This window comes from Chanos chanos, chromosome 11, assembly GCF_902362185.1.
Source record: "Chanos chanos chromosome 11, fChaCha1.1, whole genome shotgun sequence".
NCBI lineage: Eukaryota > Metazoa > Chordata > Actinopteri > Gonorynchiformes > Chanidae > Chanos > Chanos chanos.
In genome coordinates this window covers 22886418-22900364 of record NC_044505.1, presented here as the reverse complement: position 1 = coordinate 22900364, position 13947 = coordinate 22886418, and the positions used below count along the sequence as shown (strand labels likewise).

Below are 13947 nucleotides of genomic sequence, written 5' to 3'. Positions count from 1 at the left end.
ACTCGATCAATGGCTGCACAAGTGCTTAGCATAGAGCTAACACGGAGAATCTCAGCATAGTAATGAATTCGTTACTTCTGTTAACATTCAATACAGGTTTTTGTTTCTAATTAGCTTTAAACAGACACCATTCATCAAACAAAATAACAGGTCTTTTGCACAGTTATTATCCAACAGGTGAAAGAAAACACACATATTCACTCACGTACTCATTCACCACAATGAAATGTACACTCACACGAGCCATTTTCATTCATTTCACACTTGCGCTAGCCGCCAGCCCGAGAATTACTGTACTAATCAATACGGTACCGTCTAGAAAACATTTAACATTTAACATTTAACTTACGTTTAACACGGTAAACGCAAACAAGGATTACAACACCATCACGGTAAATAAGTTCACTCAAACATCACCAGCTCACCTGAAAATACACAGTGCGCCACTGCCACCTACTGGGCGCCAATGAACTTGCTGGTAATAAAGAACAAGAACGGTACGAAGTATATATACATATGGGCTGTCGACTCCAAACTCATCTGCTGAACTGAAAGAAAGACGGATTACATAATGTCTCGCTGTGCTACAACTGCATCAGTAGATAGAATTTCTGAAGAGGGGGACGCCATCTTGGATGGAAGGCCAGCGTGGGTCCTCCCATCACAGAGTTGTCTGCACTGTGTGGGGTGCTACAGAATAGACTGGACAAAGAGCAAAACTATGTTGTGTATCACCATGCACGAGTTGGTGCGGATAGATTTGCAATGGAGAGCACAGAAGCTGGGTTGCTCTTGGCAATGCTCAACATTTAGTGTTTCATTTATGTTCCCAAAAAGCATTTATATTATATACTATGATATTATAGTATATTCTTTCTAATGTATTATATTCTATGGTGTACACTGATATATATATATATGTTTGTCAATGTGCCTTATAATTTATATTATACTGTATTTTCTTTATTTATAATAAAATTTGTATAATTGTGTAATTTTTGTTTAAGTGATTGCATACACACTGTGAACAGTGAATTTGTCCTCTGCAGTTAACCCATCCAACACACCAGTAGTGAACACACACCAGACACAGGGGCAGTGGGCAGCCTTCCTTGGTGAGCGCCCAGGGAGCATTGGGGTTAAGTGCCTTGCTCAAGGGCACACAGCCGTGGATGATGGGCCTGGGAATCCAACCAGCAACCCTCCAGTCACAAGCCCGGTTCTCTGACCTTTAGACCATGGCTGACCATCTATCTACCAGACTACCCATGAACATAAAACAACACCACCAGTAATAATAATATTAATAATAATAACAATAACAATAATAATAATATTCATGATATAAACCATATGAAATCATGTCTGGGGGAGGGGGGGGGGCACAACAGACCAATGGGGAAGGGTTTTAGAGGAGGGGCAAGGTATTGCTCCACCAATCCAAAGTAAGACTTCTGACCAATTGCAGGATACCTGGTGGCCCAAGGTGTGAAGTGCAAACGTTCCCTTGCAAGCACCCCCAAGGGATTGTTCACCATGGCAACTATGGGCTGTAGGCAGACCCCCAAACCTGGCACGTATTTAGGAGTATTCTATGCTGCGGAGTATCCGGGAATATACAGGAGTGTTCCAGTGCGGATACATCTCTTTTCACGCAGTGGAAGTGCACACACTGTTTATTTGGACATGATCACTACTTACTGGAACAATTATATTACATCAGAGCAAGCATTTTGATTACACGATCAGCTTGTCCTCTGTTTTGACTGAAGAGATACCTGGGAAGGGGGCGTGGCTTCTAGCCCCTCTTGAGCAATCTGATTGGTGTATTCAAAAATCCTTGCTGTAATGTCCCACGAGGGCAAGCAACCAAAACCCGCTAATTTCGTTCTACAGTTAAAACGCAGCTTTACAGTTACAGCCTACAATTAGCCTTTGTTCACAGGAAAAAAAGTTTGCTCTGGTAAGGTACTTGGAAGATAATTATCGGGCTGTTGTTCCCATTTCTCGTATAAAAAATTTCGATTTCGACAAAACTACCAAGTACTGGGTGTTTGGACGACGGAGCCTATTACCGACGCCTGGTTTTGCTACTGGTAAGCTACTCATTGCATTAATTGTATAACATATCTTACTTTAACTTACTCGACGCTGCCTGATTGTGTAAAAAAGTCAGATGAGGGAAAATTCGGAATTGCAAGAAATATAGTCGGAATTCCAAAAAAATAAGGTCGGGATTCTGAGAAATAAAGTCGGAATAGCGAAAAATAGGGTCGCAATAAAGCAAAACAATTTTGTAATGTGGCGGGAACGGGCTTCCGTAGTTGTACGGTTGAGACTTTGCGTCTGTTTGTTAAATTCAGATCAGGCGACCAGTCTGATGAGAATTGTTAACTTTAGGTTAAAAGCTACATTTTCTACGTTAGTTCTTCTAAGTGAAGACTTTTGAAATCCGGATCCTTTAAAGTAATTCTTTTAGAAAAGCTGCTCACGAAAAGTTCTATCTCATTGATCAGCCAGTAAATAGTTAGTATGGGAGGTAATCCATGCCAAAATGAAAATGAAAACGGTAAAATGAAAGTTCAAACCCCGGTTTGACATTTCTTTTTCAAAACCTGTGCGCACATATCCTGCGATTTAATTTTCGACATGAACGCGCTGTATCTGCCAAAATGAAAATGCAAAGGCAAAGCAGCATTGCGTTTTCGTTTCCCACTTTGCCTTTTCATTTTCGAGTTCGCCTATATGCAAATATATGTTAAGGAGAAATGGGCGTTACCGAAGACACGGACAATATGTCCAAGCCTATCTAAAATGACTTCGACTCTGAGTAAAACGAAGTCTTCATCCTGACAATTCGCTAACTTAGCTCACTCGCCGTCTCTGAGAATGCATCCGCCACTGTTACCTCTATTAGGCTTTCGGGCACTTTCGCGGTCACGTGTCTTCCACTATTAAGGTCCGTGTCTTCGGTAACGCCCATTTTCCTCTACCTCTGTTCTGTTGTATCATGTATCTGTCTTAATCTGATAGGAAATGTGTGTAAATAAAGAGCAGTTTTGCATGAGAGTGTGTATACTCTTGATTAATTTGATGATTATCTTAATTAGGGCGTATGCATTTACTCACACGGTTCTTTGCGATTCTAATAATTATAATAATCAGGATGCGTGTAATTAGTCAGGAGACAAGTGACAAGATGGCCACTGATGAAACGGAGATGTCGTCCACGTCTGTGGGGCAGTTGTGTGGAGTTCTTCCTGAATCACATGACACAGGTAGGAAACACTCACCTGTTTCACTGAGTGTCCTCCTTCTGTATTCTGGTCCTCTCTGTGCTTGTGTAGGTTGGTAGGTTGGCGTGTGTGTGTACAGTTTGTGTGTTTGTGTTGTAGAGCTGCTGAAGACAGGCGTGATGAAAGAGGAGATCTCACAGTCAAACGGTTACACCCGAGGAAGAGACTCGTCCAACAGACCTAGCATCAAATACACTGAGGAGGAGAAACCCATAGACAAAGACTGTCTGTGTAGGGCAAGATCTCTGGGACTGATCCTGTAGTCTCTCTCTCTTTCTTTCTCTCTCTTTGTCTTTCTGCATGTAAAGGGTGCAGTGGTTAAAAGCAGAAGTCAAACACTCCCCAGTTTCTACAACATCACAATGTTTTTGACTGATGCATGTTTGGTAGATATTTGGTTTTTAAGCACTCTCAGGAAAATTCAAAATGTTTTTCGTCATCAGCTGCTGAAAATGAAAAGTAAAAACGGGCACGATAGAGTTAAATGTCAGTGTGAATGCTGAACTGTGTCTTTATACTGATGGTCCCATACCCAGATAGTATTGGGTCTTATCAGACTGTGAGGATTGCCCTTTTAGGACGAGTAAAGTCTGGTGTTGTTATTTAGAGTGTCTTTTAGGAAGACTGAAATCTAATGTGGTTATCTAGAGTGTCTTTTAGTCTGACTGAAGTCTATTGTTGTTATTTAGAGTGTCTTTTAGTCTGATTGAATTCTATAGTTGTTATTTAGAGTGTATTTTAGTCTGACTTAAGTCTATTGTTGTGGTTATTTAGAGTGTATTTTAGTCTGACTTAAGTCTATTGTTGTTATTTATATTTTTCTCCTTATTTCCCCAGACTGTGAGGATTGCCGGTCTTTCTTCATTGGTAAATGTGAGGTGCATGGCCCCTCCACGTTCATCCCCGACACCCCCGTGCCCATAGGGGTCACAGAAAGAGCTAGACGCACCCTTCCCTCAGGACTAGAGGTCAGGAGGTCAAGCATCCCAAACGCAGAGCTGGGCGTGTTTAACCAGGGTGACACTATACCCAGAGGGACACACTTTGGCCCCTATGAAGACCAGATGTCTGACGGAGAAGACACCAAGGACGGTGGATACTCCTGGGTGGTGAGTGAACCTATTAATTAATGAAATAAGAAGGTTTTCAGTTGGCATTTACTGGGGCTCTGAGCAGTGAAGCCAAATTCCTCTTGCATTGCATTTACCGATGTTCTGTGTCATCAGCCGCTGGTAGGAGCTTCAACAAATTATTTTACACTCATTTCAATTCAGAGAGCCTCACGCTCTATCAGACCTCTGACATAAACCTGGAATTGGTCATAAAATGTGCAGTGAAAGACTGTATACTTAACAAATCAACATTTATGAAGGAAAAACCTGTTTTCCTTAGCTCTTCAAACGTCAGCAGTGTGAAGATCGTGTTGATGTGAAGAGAGAGAATTTTTCCAACTGGATGAGGTGAGATACTGAGCACAGAGATCACTCCTGTTCCTTATTTTTCACATATTTATGTTAAATGTACAGACGGCGTACATTCATACGTTCGGTGGTAAAACTTAACTGTGTTTTGTATCAGAGGTAACTATATCTCTGAGGAAACCTTGCTGTCCAGTATTTTGGTGTTCAGACATTCTCAGGAATCAAACTTACAACCTTCCAGATACTGGTCTGTTTTCTCTTTACCGCTCACTGAGTGACACCCCCTCACATTCACTGTTCTCACAGACCAGATGAGACCAGAATCTATACAAACACCAATCAGCATGAAGATCCTCTGATCACATGGGTTTTCATATTTGATGCATATATTTTAGGTTTCATATAACAAAACACATGCACAGACACACACACACACACACTCACACAATGCTTTGTAGGGTGAGGAATACTGCCTGTATCCTCAGATACATGTCACATCCACTACCACTTTATGGCACCTGCCAGCTCCCAGGCGTCTCCATGGGAACGTAACAGCGGTAGAGACCTGTGCTGTTCCATGGATTCAATCATCAATGCTGAACAGAGCGCTGAGTGAGATGGTGGGGAGTGTACACTTGTCTGTTTGACCCTCGCAGGACACAAACCCACCCGATCTCGTGACAACACCCCAACCAGCTAGTGTTACTGCTGGGATTCCTCCTCTATTAGAACATTCCAACTGTGTTAGTCTTTCCTGGCACTTGTTCATTGTAAAATTTGGTTCAGTCATGTGTTATTTACATATGTGTCTAATGAGTGTTAAAAGAGTTTTGTTTAATAAGAGGCAGTGAGCGTCCCCTTACATCAGAGTCACAAAAACATGAAAACTCCATTTAGAGACGTGACTTTAAATTGATCCTTCACTTATCCATGACTTCACTTATCCATACATTCTTCTTCTCATTTTCTGCCTTAACTTGGTTTTCTCTTGTGCAATGTAAACCTCTTTATCTGCCTCATGTCTCACTCTTGACCTTTTCCCTCATCACACTCTCTCTCTTTCTCTCTAAGGTATGTGAACTGTGCCCGTAATGATGAAGAGCAGAATCTGGTGGCTCTTCAGTACAAAGGGGGGGTTCTGTTCCGCAGCTGTAGACCCATCGCTGCTGGAGAGGAGCTGCTGGTCTGGTGTGGAGAAGAATATACCAAGGACCAGGACGACCCAGCGGACTGCCACTGGGACAAGCCATTTTCCCCTGAGAAAGGTAACAGATGATTTTTTTTCCCTGTTTCCCCATTCAATTCCCTGCATTTGTTTTTTTTTGTTTTTTTTTTTTTAAGAGAATGGTTTAGTTGTACTTTAAATTGATGCTGAGGTTAATGTCAGTTTGGTCTTTTAATGTTGTTTATAGATTTTTGTCCAGGTTGTGATGTGGTTTTCTGGTCCTGTTGTGGACATGTCCCTCTCTTTGTTTAGGCCACATTTCCTCGCAAAACCTCATTAAGACATGGCATCCTGAAGAGTCCCTGAGTTTACTAAAGACCAGAGAGATTAAATCAGAAGACATGCCACTGAGCCCAGAACAGTTATCCTCTGATATTACATTCATTTCAGCACAATCCACTGTCAACACGAAAAGAACGCGCTCTTCGTTTGGGAAGAGCTCCCCTGTCAGAAGAGCCCTAACATCTAAACAGAGAGTGACAGGGAAGAACACAACACACTCTTCACGCAGGAAGAGCCTCAGAAGCCAGCTGTGTATCAGAAGACACCAGCGCATTCACACAGGGGAGAAGTCATACCAGTGCTCCCAGTGTGGGAAGAGCTTCAGTAATTTATCAGGTCTTGTAAGACACCAGCGCATTCACACAGGGGAGAGGCCATACCACTGCTCCCAGTGTGGGAAGAGCTTCAGTCAGTCATCAAGTCTTAGAGCACACCAGCGCATTCACACAGGGGAAAAGCCATACCACTGCTGCCAGTGTGGGAAGAGCTTCAACAATTCATCAGGTCTTAGAAGACACAAGTGCGTTCAAACGGGGGAGAGGCCATACCAGTGCTCCCAGTGTGGGAAGAGCTTCAGTCAGTCATCAAGTCTTAGAACACACCAGCACATTCACACAGGGGAGAGGCCATACCACTGCTGCCAGTGTGGGAAGAGCTTCAACAATTCATCAGGTCTTAGAAGACACAAGTGCGTTCAAACGGGGGAGAGGCCATACCAGTGCTCCCAGTGTGGGAAGAGCTTCAGTCAGTCATCAGGTCTTAGAACACACCAGCGCATTCACACAGGGGAGAGGCCATACCACTGCTGCCAGTGTGGGAAGAGCTTCAGCAATTCATCAGGTCTTAGAAGACACAAGTGCATTCAAACGGGGGAGAGGCCATACCAGTGCTCCCAGTGTGGGAAGAGCTTCAGTAATGCATCGAATCTTAAAACACACCAGCGCATTCACACGGGGGAGAGGCCATACCACTGCTCCCAGTGTGGGAAGAGCTTCAACCAGTTATCAGTTCTTCAAAGACACCAGCGCATTCACACAGGGGAGAGGCCATACCAGTGCTCCCAGTGTGGGAAGAGCTTCAGTAATTCATCATGTCTTAGAACACACCATCGCATTCACACAGGGGAGAGGCCGTACCACTGCTCCCAGTGTGGGAAGAGCTTCAGTGATGCATCGAATCTTAAAACGCACCAGCGCATTCACACGGGGGAGAGGCCATACCACTGCTCCCAGTGTGGGAAGAGCTTCAACCAGTTATCAGTTCTTCAATCACACCAGCGCATTCACACAGGAGAGAGGCCATACCACTGCTCCCAGTGTGGGAAGAGCTTCAGTGATTTATCAGGTCTTAGAACACACCAGCGCATTCACACAGGGGAGAAGCCATACTACTGCTCCCAGTGTGGGAAGAGCTTCAGAAATTCATCAAGTTTTAGAACACACCAGCGCATTCACACAGGGGAAAAGCCATACCACTGCTCCCAGTGTGGGAAGAGCTTCAGCCAATCAGCTGAGCTAAACAGGCACAGGTGTACACTGAGGACCGTTTGAGGTGTGTTGTGATTTTGGACCAGTGTGTTACCTGTTCAGTGGCATTTTGGACCAGTGTGTTACCTGTTCAGTGGCATTTTGGACCAGTATGTTTCCTGTTCAGTGGGAGTTTGGACCAGTATGTTTCCTGTTCAGTGGGAGTTTGGACCAGTGTGTTACCTGTTCAGTGTGAAGAGATACGTACACATGTCATGTCATTGTTCCTCAGGTTACATTAGAATGACAGAGGATTCATTTTGTCACTGTTACTACTAAATAACAAGTTTATTGTTCATGAGTTATTAATAGTGCTTTGATTAAACAGTTAGTGATAGACTTAGGTCAGTTAAAAAAAATAGTACCTAGAAATCAGTTGAGCACAAAAGCAAAAAGTAGAACTATTTTACATGATGCATTTATGTCTGCTGATAATAAATGTAGATTTGAAGCAAGTGAGCGAATGTGAATAACTGTCAGCTCTTGTTTTTATGACCAAATTTCAATATTAAATCTTAGGTTCTGACCACTGTTCATTCTGCTCATCTGGGATTGGGATTCCATTCTTTCTCTCCCCCTCTCTCTGTGTAGCATTTGCTCAGGTTGATGTATCCGTAAACCTTCGAACCAGCCGAGTGTTTTTAATCTCGCCTGGCTACATCCCTTGGCTTTGTGTTGTGTTAAGCTTGAGTGTGTTTTGGGGTTTTGATTTGGGCTTCATTAAGTGCTTCCTCTTGTACCGTTTGAGTGAACAGATCACGGCCCTCTTCTGTTCACGCGTTCAGCACTGAAGGTTCACACTCCCAGGATGAGCCGTCTACCAATAGGATCTTTGGCTTTGGCCGTGGACTAAGCTCTCTGGCCCTGTGTGCCTGTCCGTTTACCAGCCCAGTCCCCTCTTTGTCCCTCCTCTTCCAACTATAACTTAACAAGACCCCTGTGGATATCCACCTAATAAACAAAAACCTCTACCAACTCCACAGAGGGCGAAGATTTCTCTCATTCTTCACAGACTTCATTTACATTTCTTCTAGGTTTGTCTGCGTCCTCACTTTGTGTAATCGCTAACCCACACAGACTCTGCAGTGACTCTGCATCATATATGTATGTACATACTCACACACACACACATGAATGTAGACAGACATGTGAACACACATATATGAACTAATGAGCAAAAAAAAAAGTCCATGAGACAAAAGTATCTGTCATAAACTGTCTCAGTGCCTAAATGAATGATCCAGCTCAGAACAGCCGCAACAGAAATGCAAAGCTGAAAGGAGAACAGGACGGCTACTGTGTTTCAAAAACTAACAGGGTTTAATAGAGAATCAGCCCGGGAAAAGCCAGTATCGCACGTATTAATTTTTTTTCCATTTTCCACACAACTGAACCGCTCATGTTTTTATTTTTTCATCCACAGAGCCATTTCCAGCCTCCTAGAGACTGTACCAAGTTCTGGAGACCAACAGTGTGATGTGGTTGAATGGCAGGTTTGGGAGGACTTACAGTGTGAGGTGCTTGAATGGCAGGTTTGGGAGGACTTACAGTGTGAGGTGCTTGAATGGCAGGTTTGGGAGGACTTACAGTGTGAGGTGCTTTGATGGCAGGATTCTGAATAATGTAACTGTGGTTAGATTAGTCCAGATGTCAGGAGAACCACTCTATTAATTTTCCCTGTTTTTTCATCTCTTTTTGAGAATTTATAACTTTGATTTGTGACTTGTAACAGTCTTGGTGGAACCACAGACTTTGCGGAATGTATCAACATTCCAAAATTCCAACAGAGGCCTGTTGAGGAGGAGTGTTAGCACCATGGACAGTGGCTAACTGTCAGGAGGTGGGACCCTGGACAGCTCCCAGCTCTTAATGTTACTAAAGTTGCTACTGTGTTTATAAGCATGGAGGAGAATCAGCCATACAGCTAGACCAGATGAGGTTATATACAGCTGAGGTCATAAAACCGCAGACTGACGGGAACAACTCTGACACAAATGCAGAAACAAAGCTGTTTAGAATGATTTGGGTTTTTTTATTTGAACTTAACAGGATGTGGGCTACACAGCCTGGAACGTAAGGTGACGCTATTTCATCGTATTTTTTCATTAAAAAATTTGAACCAGTAGATAAATTTTGGACTGGAGCCAAAAACATGAGCGAGGGGGGGGGGGGGTAAGAAGACTGTCTCATGCCAGGCACCTTCAGAACAGTTTATTGTCTGACTTTTTCTCAATGAGGACATTTCTGCCAGTGGGCACATGACAGAAAGAGAGACACAAACCAACAGACCAGTCATTCATTTTAAAAGACAAACCAACAGGCCAGTCATTCATTTTAAGACACAGACTAACAGACCAGACATTCATTTTAAAAGACAAACCAACAGACCAGTCATTCATTTTAAAAGACAAAACAACAGATAAGCCATTCATTTTAAGACACAGACTAACAGACCAGACATTCATTTTAAGAGACATGAGGGAAATAATGTTGCAGTCTGTTCTTGTAAACTTAATCCTAATCTGAATCTCTTCAGCTGTCTACTTCACTCATTTAAGAGGATTAGTAGAGTCATGGAACTACATCAGTGTCACACCCTGGTCCTCTCTTTACCCCTCTAGTGAGTCGTTTGCTTAACATCTGTTACTTTCTCTCAGCACCTTCAACCTTCACCTCTATCCAATGCCCCTTTGGACTATTGCTGGGTCATTAATGAACTCCACCCCCAAACTTCAGCACCTTCAGCTTTCAGGTCAGTAGTTTGACCCATGATCAAAATGTCCTCCCCAATCCAAAGTCTTAGTATTTATGATTTACTTTGGGCTTTGTGCTTTGTGCTTGTCATCAGTCAGTATAAACTGCACTGGTAGTAAAATTCTGTCAAAAACTTATCATCAAGAATCATGATGAAGAACAGCCAGTGACTACTCACCTGCTGACCTCACACCACACACACACACACACACACACACAAAGAGTTAATAATAGCCACACACAATCACATTCAGTCATATACAGGAGTGTGTATAGAGACCAAACATACAGTCACATTCAGTCATAAACAGCAGTGTGTACTGAAATTTCAAATGAATCCTCTTGATTTGAATGATTAATTTATATCACTGTATAAAACCGAACATGAATGACAAAGAGAAGAATATTGCATTGCCTTCTGCCGGGTGACTCTGTAACTCTTCAGTCAGACAGGTCCAGTTCACCATCAGTCCAGTTAGTCTGGAAAGTTTTCACTCCCTGGTTCACAGGAACTGGCTCAGTTCCTGTGAACGCATGTTTAAAATCCTAATGATTCTTGTGTAGGTAACTCCTCGCTACTGCCAACGCTACTGACAGAGGATCAGTTAGTTTATCTTCATTAGAGACACACCACCGACAAAGCATCAGTAAGTTTTTCTTCATTAGAGACACACCACTGACAGAGGTTCACAAGGCTCCTATGGAGGGAGGAGCTGTTTGCACCACAGCACCTGTGGACGATCCAGGTAAAGACAGACATGTCCATCACCCCATGTTAAAAATCCTGGTCCAAATGGGCTCACCTGACAACATTTCACCCCGTATCTAATCTCAGTCAGTCCCTGGTCACTCTATATCTAATGTCAATCAGTCCCTGGTCCCTCTTTATCTAATGTCAGTCAGCCCCTGGTCACCCTGTATCTAATGTCAGTCAGTCCCTGGTCACCCTGTATCTAATGTCAGTCAGTTGCTGGTCACTCTGTATCTAATGTCAGTCAGTTGCTGGTCACTCTGTATCTAATGTCAGTCAGTTGCTGGTCACTCTGTATCTAATGTCAGTCAGTTGCTGGTCATCCTCACTAACTGGGTCACTAAAAGTCTCTGCACGTTGTCGCGCAGACACTGCGCAGCTTTCAGAAAGAAAAAGACATTTGTTAACCTCAAGTGTTCCTTAGTAATTAAAGTTGCTGTTGTGTAAACTCTCTCCCTCTTTTTCACCCTTCTTTATCTATTTCTATCACTCTCACTCTGCCTCTCTATCCCTATCCCCTTTGATCCCAGTTCTCCCTTTTATGGCCCAGGCCTCCCTGCGTGTAGGACCATTGCATACCAAAGCAGAAACCACTCGCGGTAACACCTAACAGACGCCAGGCTCGATGTTTTAGCGCAGCAACCCCCAGATCATTTGGTCAAATGCTGATAAGGTTTAATTGCGAGGGAGACTAGATCACCTCGGGAGGTTAGTTTCCCTGTGAGAATGGAATTCAGACCATGTCACAGGCCCCATCTGCATGGCTCCATTCGGGTACAAACTATGTAGAACAAAAGAAAATGAAACTAACCGTACGATATTATCAGTTAAATACGCATATCGAGTCATAACTGTTCGTATAGTCATAAATGCGCGGTAAAACTTAAAAGTAACCAGGAGCCAAGTCATGAGCAGCTAATTGTATGACCCTCGGTGTAACTGTGCTGTTTTTAATGGTAAAGAAACCATATTTGGTCTTGTTCGAGAGCATAAAATGCCATAGATTCGAGTATGCGGGCGTAATTTTACTATTCTTTAATGGGAAAAAGTTATGTAAAACTATTTCAACCGAGCTCAAATTAATACTTCCCAAACTCCAAGGAGAGTCTCCTCCTTTCAGGCAGAGACACCCCCAAAAGGATAGCGGCACCCCCCGTCTGCAAATCAGATAAAACGCCAGACTCTCTGCTATCCTACAGTTCAGTTCAGCTGCGCCAAAGTTCAGTTCAGCTGCGCTAAGGTTCTATGGGAGGTAATCCATGCCAAAATTAAAATGAAAATGAAAACGGTAAAATGAAAGTTCAAACCCCGGTTTGACATTTCTTTTTCAATACCTGTGCGTACATATCCTGCCAAAATGAAATTCAAATTTTACTCAGAGTCGCAGTAACTTTAGATAGGCTTGGAGATATTGTCCTTGTCTTCGGAACGCAAAGTGGGAAAAGAAAACGCAATGCTAGTTTGCCTTTGCATTTTCATTTTGGCAGATACAGTGCGTTCATGTCGAAAATTAAATCGCAAACTGGGATTTTGCCACAGGATTATCAACTTTGTCTTTTCCTTTCCATTTTGTCCGATTTGTACCGCCAAATCTGTTCAAAGGAAAAGACTAACAAATGAAATGAAATGACAGAAATATATTTCAATTTTATATTTATTTTTGTCAGAAAAGACTCGTGTTTGTCTTGAAAATGAAAATGAATCTAATTTTATTTTTCATTTTTGCAGGATATGTGCGCACAGGTTTTGAAAAAGAAATGTCAAACCGGGGTTGGAACTTTCATTTTACCGTTTTCATTTTCATTTTCATTTTGGCATGGATGACCTCCCATAGGGGTTTAGTAGTGAAATGCAGTTATATTCTTTTGCCACAAGATGTCAACATTGCACCAGAGTGTTGCTAGGGTATGGCGTTTCAAGTCGCCATAAGAACGGTGGGAGAGGAGCTTTTGAGTTGTGTTAATTTGTCTTTATTATTTCAGTTCATTTCTAAATTATTTTATAGCTTATGTGTTGAACCATGTTTTTGTTTAAGTTTAGTCGGAATGAGAGCGATTTCAAAAGCAGACACGAGAGTTATGAATTCAGAAACTTTATTCATTCATTATGCCACAATCCCACAAACGTGATAAATGACACTTTGATATGATCTAAAGTCTTTTAAGAAAGAGAGAAATCTGGGATTCATATTCATAGATGAACATTTTGACATGAAATAGTTTACCATCCATACTACCAGACCAAGACGAAGAACGAGTCGTACTTGTGATTAGGAGCCTCTACATAATCTTCCACAGTAGCATCAGCTCACTTCCACCTTTGCTGACTCTGGCAGGTCTAGTGGCAGCTGTCTCACAGAGGTGCTGTTGGTGCAGAGGAGTGACTGTTTACATTCTTTATTTCCCTGGTAACGCTGCCCGTACCATAGTGATGGGCCGAAAATCACAGTGCTACAGCTGATAAGGCCTCCATTCTTTTCAATTCCATGACACCTGTATATGTGTTCTATGAATTTACTGTAAAAGTATATTGCATGGAGTTTGCATGTTCTCCCCGTGTCTGCGTGGGTTTCCTCCAGGAGCTCCGGTGTCTTCCCACAGTCCAAAGACATGCAAGTTAGGCGAATTGGAGACACTAAATTGCCCCTAGGTATGAATGTGTGTGTGAGCGTGTGTGTGTGTGTGTGTGTGTG

The 13947-nt window shown here is 42.7% G+C and overlaps 2 protein-coding genes across 2 annotated transcripts in view; one reads left to right on the top strand and one right to left on the bottom strand.

Annotated features, from left to right (window-relative positions):
- The window catches only part of LOC115823849 (uncharacterized), a 664236-nt gene that overhangs the window by 257609 nt on the left and 392680 nt on the right, over positions 1 to 13947 (bottom strand).
- LOC115824128 (uncharacterized) overlaps positions 1 to 13947 on the top strand; it is a 247675-nt gene that overhangs the window by 158722 nt on the left and 75006 nt on the right. The window contains 1 exon segment of the mRNA XM_030788234.1: positions 6487 to 7752. Coding sequence (XP_030644094.1) covers positions 6487 to 7752 — 1266 coding nt within the window.